General features: G+C 43.0%; 1 protein-coding gene across 1 annotated transcript; it reads left to right on the forward strand.

Moving 5' to 3' along the window:
• The first annotated feature begins 4,813 nt into the window (after positions 1-4,813).
• On the forward strand, positions 4,814-12,973 carry NUP43 (nucleoporin 43). The gene is made up of 8 exons (XM_066179102.1): positions 4,814-4,963; positions 5,348-5,470; positions 5,741-5,818; positions 6,730-6,907; positions 7,530-7,665; positions 8,513-8,664; positions 10,525-10,647; positions 11,915-12,973. The coding sequence occupies exons 1-8, from the start codon at positions 4,844-4,846 to the stop codon at positions 12,127-12,129; spliced, it is 1,125 nt and encodes a 374-aa protein (XP_066035199.1). The 5' UTR covers positions 4,814-4,843; the 3' UTR covers positions 12,130-12,973.
• The last annotated feature ends 668 nt before the right edge of the window (positions 12,974-13,641 follow it).

Below are 13,641 nucleotides of genomic sequence, written 5' to 3' on the forward strand. Positions count from 1 at the left end.
TGTTGAACATTCCAGCTCCACACAACACATCTATTTCATCCAATCATTGCCGGTTCAGGTGAAGAGGTGAAGGTGGGAATCTGCTTCCCTACTCTGCAGTCAGTCCAGGGCAAATCTGACACTTGCTCAATGCATATACCAACCAGATCCCATCCATAGACTTCCCATCTGGTTCTTTTAATCCTGGAGACAGATTTACTGCTTCATTCTGTGTTCTTCATCTAACTTCTTCTGAACATGATCTGGCAACTGCAGTCCGTGTGAGGCTCCCAGCCTGTCCCAGAATATAAAAGGTCTCCCTGTTACACCCAGTGGGCTGAGAGAGAAGGAAAGAAGCCATGGATTTAGAGGAATTCCCCAAAGGGACCAAGTACAGAGAACAGACAGACATTGTAAAAGTACAGCACAGAAATACTTAATTGTTTTAAATGCAAAAGACATTTTCTGTTGTCAGATGCAAGCAAACTGCATTGCTTTCACACAGAGAGGTTGCTGGCAAGAAAATAGCTGGCCCACATTTAAAAGCATTCCAAGGATACTTACCCCCTTGGGAAACCAAAAGCACAACAGAAACCATTTACGTACAAACTGATGCTGCTTACCAGGACCAGCTTGAATTAGGCTTAGGCTTGTCACAGAGCAAGCCTGCATTTCTTTCAGGAGTTTGCAGTCTTGCTCAGTTGCTTTCTGACTGAATGTACCTATTTGCCATGTTCTTGACATGAGTATTCAGAGAATTAAAACAAGTGTGGGCCTTCCTTAACAATATCTGGGATGTCTTGGATGGATACCAGGCATGTGTGAAGGAAACAGCATTTGGCTTGGCAGGCTTCCAGGAGCTCTAAGACAAGCCAAGTTGCTTCGAAGGGCCCTGGGAAACTAGCATGCACCAACAGTGGCAGAATGCACTCGTTTATGCAGTAAACAAATGAAGGAGTCCCTAACTCTTTCAGTTCCATAATCCCAGGCCATGAGTCCATTTTAAATACCTATTAGGAGTACATCTATTGAGACTAAACTAAAAGCAACATAGACAAACTTTACTAGAGTAAAATACAAGCAGAAATAATGATAAAGAAGAATGTTCTGGGCATCATCACTCATGTGGAACCTCTGTTTGTTCTGATACTCAGGACTTCTGTATCCTACTCCCCCTCACTTGTCCAAACCAGTGTGAGCACCTTGGTCCCTGGATGCCCAAGGGACATCTGTCAATTGCAGGCACCTCCATTTTCCACATGTAGAGCCATTTCCCTAGACTCTCCAGGGAGCTGCTGCATGGACAGTTCTCTTAGGGAAAAGGCACAGGAGTGCCAGCAGCATATGATTGTGTTGACACGAAGATCCCACTAGCTGTAAGCACATCGGCACTTCTTCCTTTGCTGCACATTCACTCACATCCCAATCCTCTAGCTGTACTTACATACGTTTATATATAAATCCCTCCAAGCTACTATTTCTGTTTCATTCCTTCCCTCCCACCTCATAAACCCGTTAGATTTTTTTTAATTCTTTGAAATTAGAAAGAATTTGAAAAAATGCTCATCACTGTCTGCTCCCATCTGCTTCTGCATATCACAAGCAGAAATTTCCTTGTGAAATGTTCCTACTGTACATTTCCGCAGTTATGTCCCAAACCCTACACTAATTGGCTTTTACACCTACACTCCCTCCTCTTCTTGACTCCATTCTGTTTTTTAACTTAATCACCCTTCTTCATCTCATTTCTTTTCCTATAAGCTCAAGCCAGTTTGGTGTGTAGCTTCCTTTTGTATTAGCATTTCAGAAGTTTACATTGTTTTGAACTCCACATCCATGTTTTACCAGCTCTGCACTCGAAGACGAGGTGAGAAGGACTCAGTCACATCAGTGACCTTCCCCATTAGGGAGCAGCAGAACTGGGACCCCTTCATGAAGGAAGGTCAGCCTTCCAGATGGGACGTTCCACATGACACACCATCCCATGGCATCTAAGCAAAGCAGAGCAGGGCTGGGGACAGAAATGGTTTTGCCATCAAGCAAAGTGACAAGTCAGGCCCCAAGTCAAGCCAGCCACCAAGTATGGGCAACATGGCTGAGCACAGGCCCTCTACAACACAGCTCAGGCCAAGAGTAGGGTGCCCCAGCCCACATGGGAGCCCCAGCCAAGGGCAAGACTTAGGAGTGCTCTCAGGGCTGGGCCCTCTGCTGTTTCATCTGCTCTGCAGTACCCTGCACTGTAACTGTATTCTTCAAGAGAACAAACTGGGCACAGCTCCAGGAATTCTTACCAGCTGTAAGAATTGTTTTGGCATCTTTAAATATTGTTCAATAATGATTGGAGGAAAGCAGATTATAAGCAAATCCAGTTCAGAATTAGCTTTATCCTGCCCTAGTACAACCACTGATCTAGCAAGTGCCTTTGTTCTCAGGCCCCCTACCTTCTCTCAGAGATAGGCATACTTTCAGTCTTCTTCCCTTTCACTTGCACTCCTGGCTTTAGCTATATTTAAGGGTAATCCATAGATGCTCCTTGTTTTCTCAGCTGATATGTTTGAACCTAATGCTCAGAGTCAGCTTCATCTAGACTTAACATCCTTTTTGAAAACCACAGAAATACTAGATGAGGCATATTTTCTCCTGGTGCTTATTTCTGCCTTTTATATGTTTATTTAAATCTATTTAAATTATATACTAACACAGTACAGATCTTTCATAGGGATCAAGCACAGAGAATATATTTAAAGGTTTACAAAGCAGCCCTAAATCTATCACAGCTCTCACTACCGTCATATAACATGCTGCCAACATTTTCTTTAAAAAATGTAGGACAGGGAAGAAAAAACTGTGACTCTTCTTTTCCTCTAAGTGAAAATAAGCTTGTATGTCCAACTTACTTCCGTTAATATTTCCCAAATGCTTTTGAACAAGCAATCCTGAGCAAAGAAATAAATCATCCAAAAGCACAAGTTAAAAATATACACAGAAATCACAAACTAACCAACAAAAATATTTGCCTAATAAAACTTTACAATAATCGTAAAGTGTTTTCAGCTTTCAGTTGTCTTGTCTGTATTCTGAGGCTGCCTATTGATATTTCTCACAAGTGTTGTAAGAATTAGCTGAAAATACCCTTGGAGTCAACAGTGACTTGCAGAACTGCTGTTAGCAGCTCAATAAAGGGTGCCAGACGCATTTGCTACTGTAGAATAATAATGCTACTGCCATGTGCAATGAAGCTGTTTTAAGGTACGTTTGCAGTATAGTAGACTACTACAGCATACAGCTTTTGGAATTTGTTCAGTGTTGGATTCTGCTGGATTATGGAAAAAAAAAAGTTAAATGAAGTTCAAAAGATGCCTGAAGCACATAAAATATCACTGGTTTGGTATCACACCTGAGGGACTAAAAACAGCATAGCAGACTTGAGAAGGAACTCAAGAATGTGGTCTAGAAGAAACCTGACAGATGCCTTTAGCAGGAAAACTGCCATAACACAGTGGAAAATTTCTCCAAGCCACTGTTAAGTCCATCTGACAGAACCTCTGAGACCTGGCAGAATTAGCTTTGGAAAAAGCGCAGTAGAAAACGAAGTTGAAAAAAATATTTGTGAGAAAGTCCCTTACTGGACTGCAGTGACTGGGCCAATAGTCTCATCCCCTGAAATGACAATTGACAACACAACTGTGTCACCCTTTAATTTTACAATTAACCTCTGAACTTTTATTGCATAGTTGTTTGGGTCTCAAGTGAAATACTAGAAAGGAAGTACATGTGTGCTCCTCTTTGATTTAATATACCATTGGGGACAAAAAAAAAAATCTGTTTATTTCTGCACAGGTAGGAATCTGTCAGAGCAAGGAGAGTATCACTCGGAAGTACATTATCGTGGTTTAATCCCAGTCAGCAAGTACCAGACAAATATTTGGTCACATAAGCCCCACAAACCTCCCCAGCCCACCCCAGGGGGAATGGGGAGGATAACCAGAATAAAACAAAGGTAAAAAACATGGGTTGAGATAAGAATAACTGATCTCTTAATAACTTTATTAATTTAAATCAAAGAAGATAAACAGCCTGTCTCTGGGCAGTAATTGGTCCCTCGTGGCCAATGCCCCCCAGTTCACACAGTGCCTGCGATATTCTGTGGTATGGAATATCCTTCTGGTCAGTTTGGGTCAGCCGTCACGGCCATGCTGGTGGCTTCTCGTCTACCTGTTCACCGGCAGAGCGAGGACTGAAAAGATCTCGACTTGCGGTAAGCGCCACTGAGCAACAAGTAACTCATCAGTGTGTTGTCAACATTATTCTCACACTAAATCCTAAACGCAGCGCTGTGGCTGCTACTCGGAAGAAAATTAACTCTGCCCCAGCTGAAAGCAGGACATACTTCAAAGCAGACCTAGACCAGAAATGCTTAGTCGTTGTGTAAGGCACTCATTTTGAGAAAAGAGAAGTCGGAGCATGTCATGGAAAGGTGACACGCGGACACAACGTTCCGGTGGACGCGGCCCAGCCGAGCAGGCAGGTAACAGAGCGGCACCATCACTGCTTCCTGTATTCCCTCCTCTCCGGACGCGACCTGCAACCGACGCCGAGCTGATGCGCGTCGGTGCAGCGGCTCTGAGGGGCCAGGCAAGGCGCGGTAGCGGCGGGCAGCTGGCGACGACCGGCTCCTACAAGCGGCGGGGCCGCCACCGCCGCCTCAGAAGCGCTCCGGGCACGGCCGGCGCCCCGGCCCGCCCACGCGCGCCCCCGCGCCCCGCCGCGCCCCCGCCTGTCCCTCCGCGCTCGCCGTCGCGCCGCAGCCAATCAGCGCGCGCGGCGCGGGGCGGGCGGGAGCGGGCGCGGGGCGGGCGCGGCCATGGAGGACGTGAGCGCCAAGTTCGTGTCGCAGAAGATCAGCCGGGCGCGCTGGCGGCCCCTGCCCGCCGCCGCGCTCCAGCCCCCCGACATCTTCGCCACCGGCTCCTGGGACAACGAGGTACCGGCCGGGCGGGCCCGGAGGCGCGGGGCGAGCTTCCCGCCGGGGCGCGGGGCGGGCGGCGGCGGCACCCCACGCCACCTCGGTCCCCTGCGTCTCCGCCGCTTGGTGCGGGAGAGCGGGGCCGGAGCCGGCCGTGCGCACAGCCTGGCTCGGCAGTCCCGCCCTTCGCTTGACCGTGCCGTGCTCGTGTCCCCAAGGAAGCTGTGGGGCCGCCCCGCCGCACGGCAGCGTGATCCCCCTGGGCGAGCGCTTCCCTCCGGCCGGCGGCGGCTTCCTCAGAAGCGGTGCGCAGCCCGCAGCCTATTGCTTTCCCTGGCTGAGGCTTATTGCTAGGTACTTTCAAAAGCATTTTCGTGTAAATGTGGTATCGTTTCCGTTCAGGATAACAGGATCTCCATTTGGTCTGCTGGCGACCTTGGAAATGCGGGCCTCAATGGTGAATATCATGGAGAGCCTCATCTGCTGTGTGACATCCAGCACAATGGTGATGTTATGGATATGCAGGTAAAATAGCTATGTTGAACACATCCGTACTTTTTAAGGGCTTGTCACTTAGGGGAAGTTAAGTGGAAGTGAACTGTCAAAATGCTGAGATTGGCCAAAAAATTCTTATGAAGAAAAAGGACAAAAATAATCAATATTGCTTTGTGGGTTTGTTTTTTGTGGGTTTGACTTTTTCCCCCTTCATCCACCAATAATTTAGGTTACTCTAAGATCAAAATTATCATCTTGGTACTAACATGGAATAATAGCATTCTTGTAATCTCTCTCTAGTTTTTGGATCAAGAGAGAATTGTGGTTGCCTCATCAACAGGAACTGTAACTATATTCCGTCATCATCAAAATAACCAGGTATGTGACACGCACTGGCTTTAAGGTGCTATTCTCCGTAATACAGGTCACTTTGATCTTAGCACTAAAAACATCTGGCTACCAAAATCAATTTCTTTTTAAAGTCTGTTAGAAAAAGCTTTGACTTTTCACATAGGAGGAAAGAAAACAGTGTTTTGCAACACATGCCACATAAACTAGATTCCAGAGCAAGACAGACTGGGGTATCTCCTCGCCTGTATCTGTAACCAAACAGCCCATTCACTGGAAACATACTCTAAGACGTTTGAGTGTTTTGGGGCAGTAGGTATTCATGGATTTGGACCTGCCTTACCAGGGTTTTTGCATTCTTGACTAAATGACTCGTGTTCAATTCTAACAAATTATGAGTGAATTCTAAAGTGCCATGTGAAGGAAGGTATGTAAACTCTGTAGTCTTTTGCTTTGATTATAAATCACTAGAAATAAATGTATATTTACTTTTCTATATATGTTAACAATGACGCAGTACAGGTGAATGTCAGTTAATATTTTGGTGTGGTACCTAAAATAAACAAATTCCTTGCAGTCAAGATCTGAATCTGACCTTTTATTTTCTAAGGGTCTTAGTTCTTTTCCCCTGTCCTGGAGAAATATTGAAGACATCAGCCTAGTGAAAGATATTTTACAGTCTACAGTGTTATTTCTAATTGCTAGATCATTTGAAAACTGTGGTTCAGAGAAGAAACAATTAACATTTTGTAGAAAGATTGTGTGCTTAAGAGTTGATGAAAATTTAGATCTCTTGATTTGTATTTGTATAGGAAGCTCTCATTCCCAAGAAATAGTGTGGCTTTCCTGGTGCTTGTTTCTGGTTTCATGAGTATTCTGGAAGCTTTGTTCTGTCAGGTTCATTGTTTAAGACCATCCTTTCATGTCTGGTTACTACATAGACGTTATCTGCCAACCACCGTTGGGAGAAAGCCCATTATCACGTGGATCAAGACACATCTTGTGGTGGAGCTGCCTGTACTGGAATCATCTGCAACAACCCAGAAATTGTCACTGTTGGAGAAGATGGGAGAATAAATCTCTTCAGAGCTGACCAAAAAGATGCAGTAAGAACTATAGGTATGTGAAATATCTGGGGTTTAAAATTAGTCTAGTTTGGAGGGAACTGTTTGGTTTTCAGCTTATTATAATAAAACAAAAAAGACGGTTTATTACTGATTTCAGTATTCCAGGTTGAACATGTTTGTTCCAGATTATTCCTATATCCCTCCAGAATTCAAATACTTGAAGCATATTTCATATCTAGATATTTGTAATTTCCTGGTTTTACAGTTGCAGTTGGAGAGGGAAGAGAGAGAACATCTTGGAAGATGCTCTCAGGTTCTTCAGGATGGAGTTCTGTGGTGTAAGCAATGTGTTTTACTGGTTCCCAGTTCAGTGACACCTTGACATTTCCCCGGCACTAAGCTGAATCCCTAACATGGAGATAGAACTCTTGTACCTCATTCAACAGTTGCAAAGGAATGCCTGGGTAATTTTGTTATTGTTTAGTGGATTTAAGAGTGCAGTACTAAGTGCACAGGTTTGTAGTCAGTTAATGTAGGAAAAAATCTCTAAAGTTAGAGATAATATGAAAGTCTTTTGGAGCCATAAGCAGCTGTGTTCTGTTCTCCTTTAAGAGTTATTAAACGGAGACTAGCATTCCATAGGTTTACCTGAATGCTTTCCTCATTTCTTGCAGACAATGCAGACAGCAGCACACTCCATGCAGTGACTTTCCTTCGTACGACTGAGATCTTGACAGTAAATTCAATTGGACAGTTAAAAATATGGGACCTCAGACAGCAAAGAAATGAGCCATCTCAAATATTTTCTTTGTAAGACCTGTGCTTTTTTACTTCTTTACTGAAAAGTATGTGCTGTTTTATGTGATCTGATTCAAATCTTTCCTAATAGCTCCCTAACAACAGGATGGTAAATGACTGATTTTTTTGAAAAGGATTTTAACTTTGGTACTTAAATAAGCAAAGGCAGACTGCTTAGTGGCTGAACCTCTGTTGTGACTCAGCATTGTGCTTAGCAGGTCTGTTTAATTTAACTTTTGAAGGCATATTACACCTGTACATTTCTCTTTTTTGAGAAAAAAACTTTCAATCCTCAACCCCAAACTCTTTACCTGTTCATATTTGCTTTTCTCCACAGGCCTAATGTAAGGTTTCTGGCATTTGGAATGTATTTGATTGGTAACTTTGTGCCTTACAAGGTACTGTGAGAAAACAAAACTACCTAGATTTCAATCCTGTTGTTTGTGCAATAATTCCCATTGCTGATTTTGTTAGTGCCCGGTCTCCCTTTTAAACTCTTAATATATACTAAAGTGATAATTATATAATGCATCAGATGATGATGATGATTATTATAATATGTAGCGTATTATTTGCTTCTCACTCTATCTATGAAGTTGTCAGATGCTGGGTAGATGTCAGATGCATACCACAGGGCACAGAACCCGATTGTAGTTTCATGTTATTGCCATACCTCTGGTTTCCAGTAGATGTCATGTGCCTTCAGCCTGGGGTGGTCAGATGTTACAGGAACTGAAGGTGCTGTCGACAGCTCATCAATGCTCCTGATGCCAAATTAGGGATTAAGAAGGGGAAAATCGAAGCTAAGTAAAAATTTCATGTTTGGGTTATTTGGTTGTTTCGTTTTTTCTCTTTGCAGGGCAGGTGACAGAGTTCCACTTCACTGTGTGGACAGGCATCCCAATCAGCAGCATATTGTGGCCACGGGGGGCCAGGATGGAATGCTGAGTATATGGGACATCAGGCAGGGTACGATGCCAGTGTCTCTGCTAAATGCTCATGAAGCAGAAAGTAAGTATCTGCAATGGAGGAGGGGAGAATAAAGTGGCATTTTAGAGAACAATTCCTGTAAAAATAAGTTGTTGTAACTGTGGTAGGAAACAATCACATACTTGCTACTTCATTGAATCATAGAATGGTTTGGGTTAGAAGGGACCTTAAAGCTCATTTACTTCTAACTTCCCCTGCCAAGGGTAGAGGCACCTTCCACTAAACCAGATTGCTCAGAGGCCAGTCCAACCTGGCCTTGAATATTTCAGGGATGAGGCATTCACAACTTCTCTGAGAAACCTGTTCCAGTGCCTCACCACCCTCACAATAAAGAATTTCTTCCTAATAATGTAATCTAAACCTACTCTGTCAGTTCAAAGCCATTCCCCTTTATCCTATCACTATATGCCCTTGTAGGAAATCCCTCATATGTCCTTCGTGTGTTTTAGCATAGCTTCTAGGAGAATTTGTTTCCTGTTTTTCCTAGGACCAGAGCTGAGGCTGACAGGTTGGTGGCTCTCAGGGTCTTCCTTTCTACTCTTTTTAAACATGGGTTTGTGTCCATCTTTCCCTTTTTCCAGTCCCCTAGTACTTCACCTGGCTGCTGTAGCCTTTCAGATATGGAGAGTGGCTTGGCAACTACATAGTCCAATTCCTTCAGGACTCTGGGATGCATTTCATAGATTTGGGTACATTCAGGTTCTTTAGGTGATCATGAACCTGAGCTTCCCTTACAGTGGGAAGGACTTTGCTCCCTCAGACCCTGTCTTGCAGCCCACCCACTTGAGAAGTGTGGGATGAGAGGTTGCCATTTACTGAGGCACGAAAGTTGTTGAGTAGCTCAACCTTGGCCTTGTCCAGTGTTACCAGTTTTCCAGCATTGATTACTGGGGGGTGTACACCTTCTTGGACCTTCATTTTCTGGCTGACATACCCGTAGAAACCCTTCCTGTTCTTTTCACCCCTTGCCAGATTCAGGTTCAGGTTTTCCTTGGCTTTCTCTCTCTGTATCCCCAACCCTTGTTTCTATACTCTTCCCAGGATACCTACTACTCCTCCATGTGTTTTCATCGAGTAGGCTTCCTTCTCTGTATAGGAGACTGTTCTTATCTAAAAGTGAGCTCTCTCTAAACTAAAAGGAGACTTAGTAAGCAATTCTTTAATGGGCTGTTAGATGCATTTGATCAGAATGGCTGTGTTCCTAGCAGGGTAGGTGTATAAATAGTCATGGAAGCTGGTGCAGTGTTAGGCAGATAGAGTAAAGCAGAATGCAGATACTAACAAACTTGAAAACGTGAGGAAGAAGGGGAGACTCAACATTCATTTGGTGTCTCCACAGTGCTGAAACAGCTCACTTTCCTGGTAACTACATGAACAAGACAGAAATTAATTTTAATACGAAAATTTTATGATTTGATGCTAATTAAATGAAAGGAGTAAAAATATTTCTTGATATTAAGTTTTACTGACTTCAATGTCTTCTGCAGTTGCAGTATTTAGACACAAAATAATGCGTGTCGTGGGAAGGAATGCATGCTATGTACCGATTTAAACTTAATAGCAGGGAAGATGACATGATACTATGCAGAATGCCTGAATTCAGATAAGACTTTAACAATTTTCACAGTACTGAAAATGCAACAAGATAAGGTCTTTTTCTTTCTTTTTTTCTTATTTTTTGTTCCCTCCTGCCAGCAGAGGGAAAACTGCAGTATATAACTCAGGATGGAGCTTTGGGTTTCCTACCCACACACTATTAAAAATGAAAGGTTTTGATGGAGGCATAGGTTCTTCTAAATGCATGTCTCTATCATACTGTACAAATGCATTGATCAAAGTACTTGTGACTTGTTCTGAAGTGGTTTTGTTTGATACTTCCAGTGTGGGAAGTTCACTTCCATCCCTCGGACCCTGATCATTTATTTACGTGTTCTGAAGATGGATCTCTTTGGCACTGGGATACTTCCACAAACGTATCTGAAAAACCATCTTTTCTTCATCAAGGTAAGGATGTTTGAAGTCCATCTGCACTGAATTTTTCAGTTGGTAACATCATTACAGTCAGTGTTTTCACATGACCCAATTAATAACAGAATCCTAACAAAGAAAATTAAAAGCAGGTTTCTTTTCTTAGAAAGCAAGTCCTGATAGGCACTTGAGGAAAACTACTTATACAGCAAACAGTTGTGGAGGGTTTTTCGTGGTCTGGTTTGGGTTTTTTTAATCTGCTACCCTCTGACCAATGTGTGAAGGGGCACATCTATGATTTCAAAGATAGACTGTGTTCACTTAAAAACCATCTGTATGTAGAAAAGAAACAGAGGCAGCCTGACTGACATTAGTGAGTCTCTGAGGGAGTTACACTAAGTTGGAATACAAAAACAATTGATAGGTTAATGAGATTGTAGAATTAAGATTTACAATTCAGGGTAACAATTGGAACTTTCAATAAATGAAACTGGATCCTTTTGCATGGTGGCAGGATTTTAAAGTTATTGATACTGACTTTTAATATAAGCATTTATTTTCACATATTAATCACAAAGACTCCTAAGTGCTTGCCTCTTTAGACTGTAAATAGTGGGGAAACTTTCAGATGTCACCTGCTGCCTTTGGCCTCCAAGTTGTCATTCAAAGTTAAGTTTTATCTATGGAAGTTATAGGATGACTGATTCAAGTTGGACTCTGCATGTTTTCAAGTATATGAAATATAAATCCTTTGGGATAATTTCTGACACCTGCTAATCTTACGCTGAATGACAATGCTAACTTTGTGCTTCATTTTGAATCTAAAATGTTATGTTGAAAAAATTCAAAGTCAAGTATAGGTATATCACTTGCTGCAGAGTAAGTAGGGAGGAGGAGCAGTAGGGAATAATTGTTATTGCAGCAAAGCTGAAAACACCTAATAGAGCAAGACACTCTATAACAGACTTGTATTCTTGTATCCTTGCTTTGGTATCTGGCTAGAGAAACTTGCAGGTACCTACACAGTCTGTTCAGTGAGATGAGTTAATAGCTGTTGTGATGTATTAACTGAGGGTAGAGCTGGTAGAAAATTCTTGTAATTATTTCAAGTACTTGGTTTTTTAAGCTATTTTTTCCTTATTTTACCAATGAAATGACATCTCAACTAATCTGAAAACTGACTTTAATGTAAAATTATATTTCTGTTATGTCTGACCCATATCTACTGTGTTTCTCCAAAATCTGCAAATATGTAAACTAAACTGAAACTTACTTCCTTGTCTGCCCTCTTTCCTTCTTTCAGGAGGAAGAAACACTGCCTATCTTTCCCACAGTACCATTAACCAGTCTGTAGTAAGTGCCTGGCTGAGCAATGATCCGACCAAAGACCGCATGGAAATCACCAACCTGATTCCAAATCAGACTTTGTCTGTGAATAGTTTAGATGTTCTAGGACCATGCCTGGTATATGGTACTGATGCAGAGGCTATTTATGTGAACAGACAACTTTTTGCATGAAGTGACTGCGGTATCCCTTTGAAGTATTGACCAGCTTGAACTACTGGGAAATGTCAGGTTCATTCTTAATGCTACTCCTTAGTCTGTTATTGGCGTGTGTGGGAGAGGCCTCAGATTGGTCCTGGTGCTGTGGAAGCAGTGAAGTACTTCACATTCTGACAGCTTGATACTCCAGGATGGGCAACTGAGCTAGCTTACATGCCATTTCTTCCCTGCTGCCTGCTTGGTTTTGACAAGCAGGAAAGTTGTCACTAAGGGCAAAATCTTGGCTGTATAGTGTTGTCCATTATACACATGCACAGAAGAAAAGGTAAACCCTGGATTTTTATTTTTCCCTGTAAAGGTATTTTTCAAGTATTATTTCTAAAGCAAAACTGTGGACTTAATGGAAATTTTTATGTCATCTGAAAGAGATGGGTTTTTTTTTTAAGCTGAGTTTTTTTATATATATATAGGGGAACATAACTTTTAATGTTAGTTCATGAGAGTTGGAAGGAAAACCGTTAAAGCTATGAAATGTGAAAGGTTCTATAGGAATCTAAGCATTCTAGCAACATGATTTTGAATTATTTACAGCTTTGTCATGGATGCTGCATGTTAAAACTTGATAATGCACCAGTAAATCTCCCAACAGAAAAGTGGGGTTTTTAATTAAGAAGTCAATTGACAGATGTGTTGGCTGTGTTTTCAGGTGTAAGAATGAGACTTTCTAAACTTGAGACATAGTCTGTCAAAAATTCACATCTGGTTTATTGAAATCTTACCTGCTAATTTTATTATTAGCATTGTATCTGCTTTTTGTTACAAAGAACCCTTTCTCTTTTTAATAAAAAGTTTTGCACAAGAGTAGCAGTCTGACTTACTAAAATAATTCCAATAGATGTGCTTGCAGGAACTTACTTGGATTGAGCCTGAGTATTGAATCTGAAGGCTGGAGAAACCTCTGTATTTGGGCAGGAGCAGGTTAGTTACGAGGTGTTACATGGCATTTCCACCATAACCGCTCTGGAGTGTACTTTAATTCCAGTCGGCGCGAGTGGCCCGAGTCTGCTGTGGCAGGAGCACCTCACCTGATGCACATTCCCTGTGTGTGTCAGGCTGCAGGAGCTGGATGGGGCGGCTGGGGACAGGGCGGTCCTCCCTTTGCGGGGCACTGGGGCTGTGTCACCAATGAGCTCCTTAGAGCAGCTTAAATTTTACTTCCCGATTTATTTCAAAAGCAAAAGATAGAAATGAAATGGAACGCTCCGAGTGCTAACCGGTGGGTTTTCCTTTCTGTTGGTCTGTACCGAGTCTATCGTTAGGGCATCAGCTGAAACACGAGGCTCGGCGGAGCTTTCTCCCGCTCATTAAAAGAAAATGGGAAAATCAGAAAATGGGAATTTGTCCGTGGCGCTCGGCACCGGCCCGGGAGAAGCCCGCGGCCGTGCCCGGCAGCGCTGGAGCTGTGCTGTGCGCGGCTGCCCGGCCCGGGCGCGCAGGGGTTACAGGGCGCTGCCGCCGCCGCCGCCG

Source organism: Chamaea fasciata, unplaced genomic scaffold (assembly GCF_029207755.1).
Source record: "Chamaea fasciata isolate MVZ Bird 193981 ecotype frontalis unplaced genomic scaffold, bChaFas1.0.hap1 SCAF_3, whole genome shotgun sequence".
Classification (NCBI taxonomy): domain Eukaryota; kingdom Metazoa; phylum Chordata; class Aves; order Passeriformes; family Sylviidae; genus Chamaea; species Chamaea fasciata.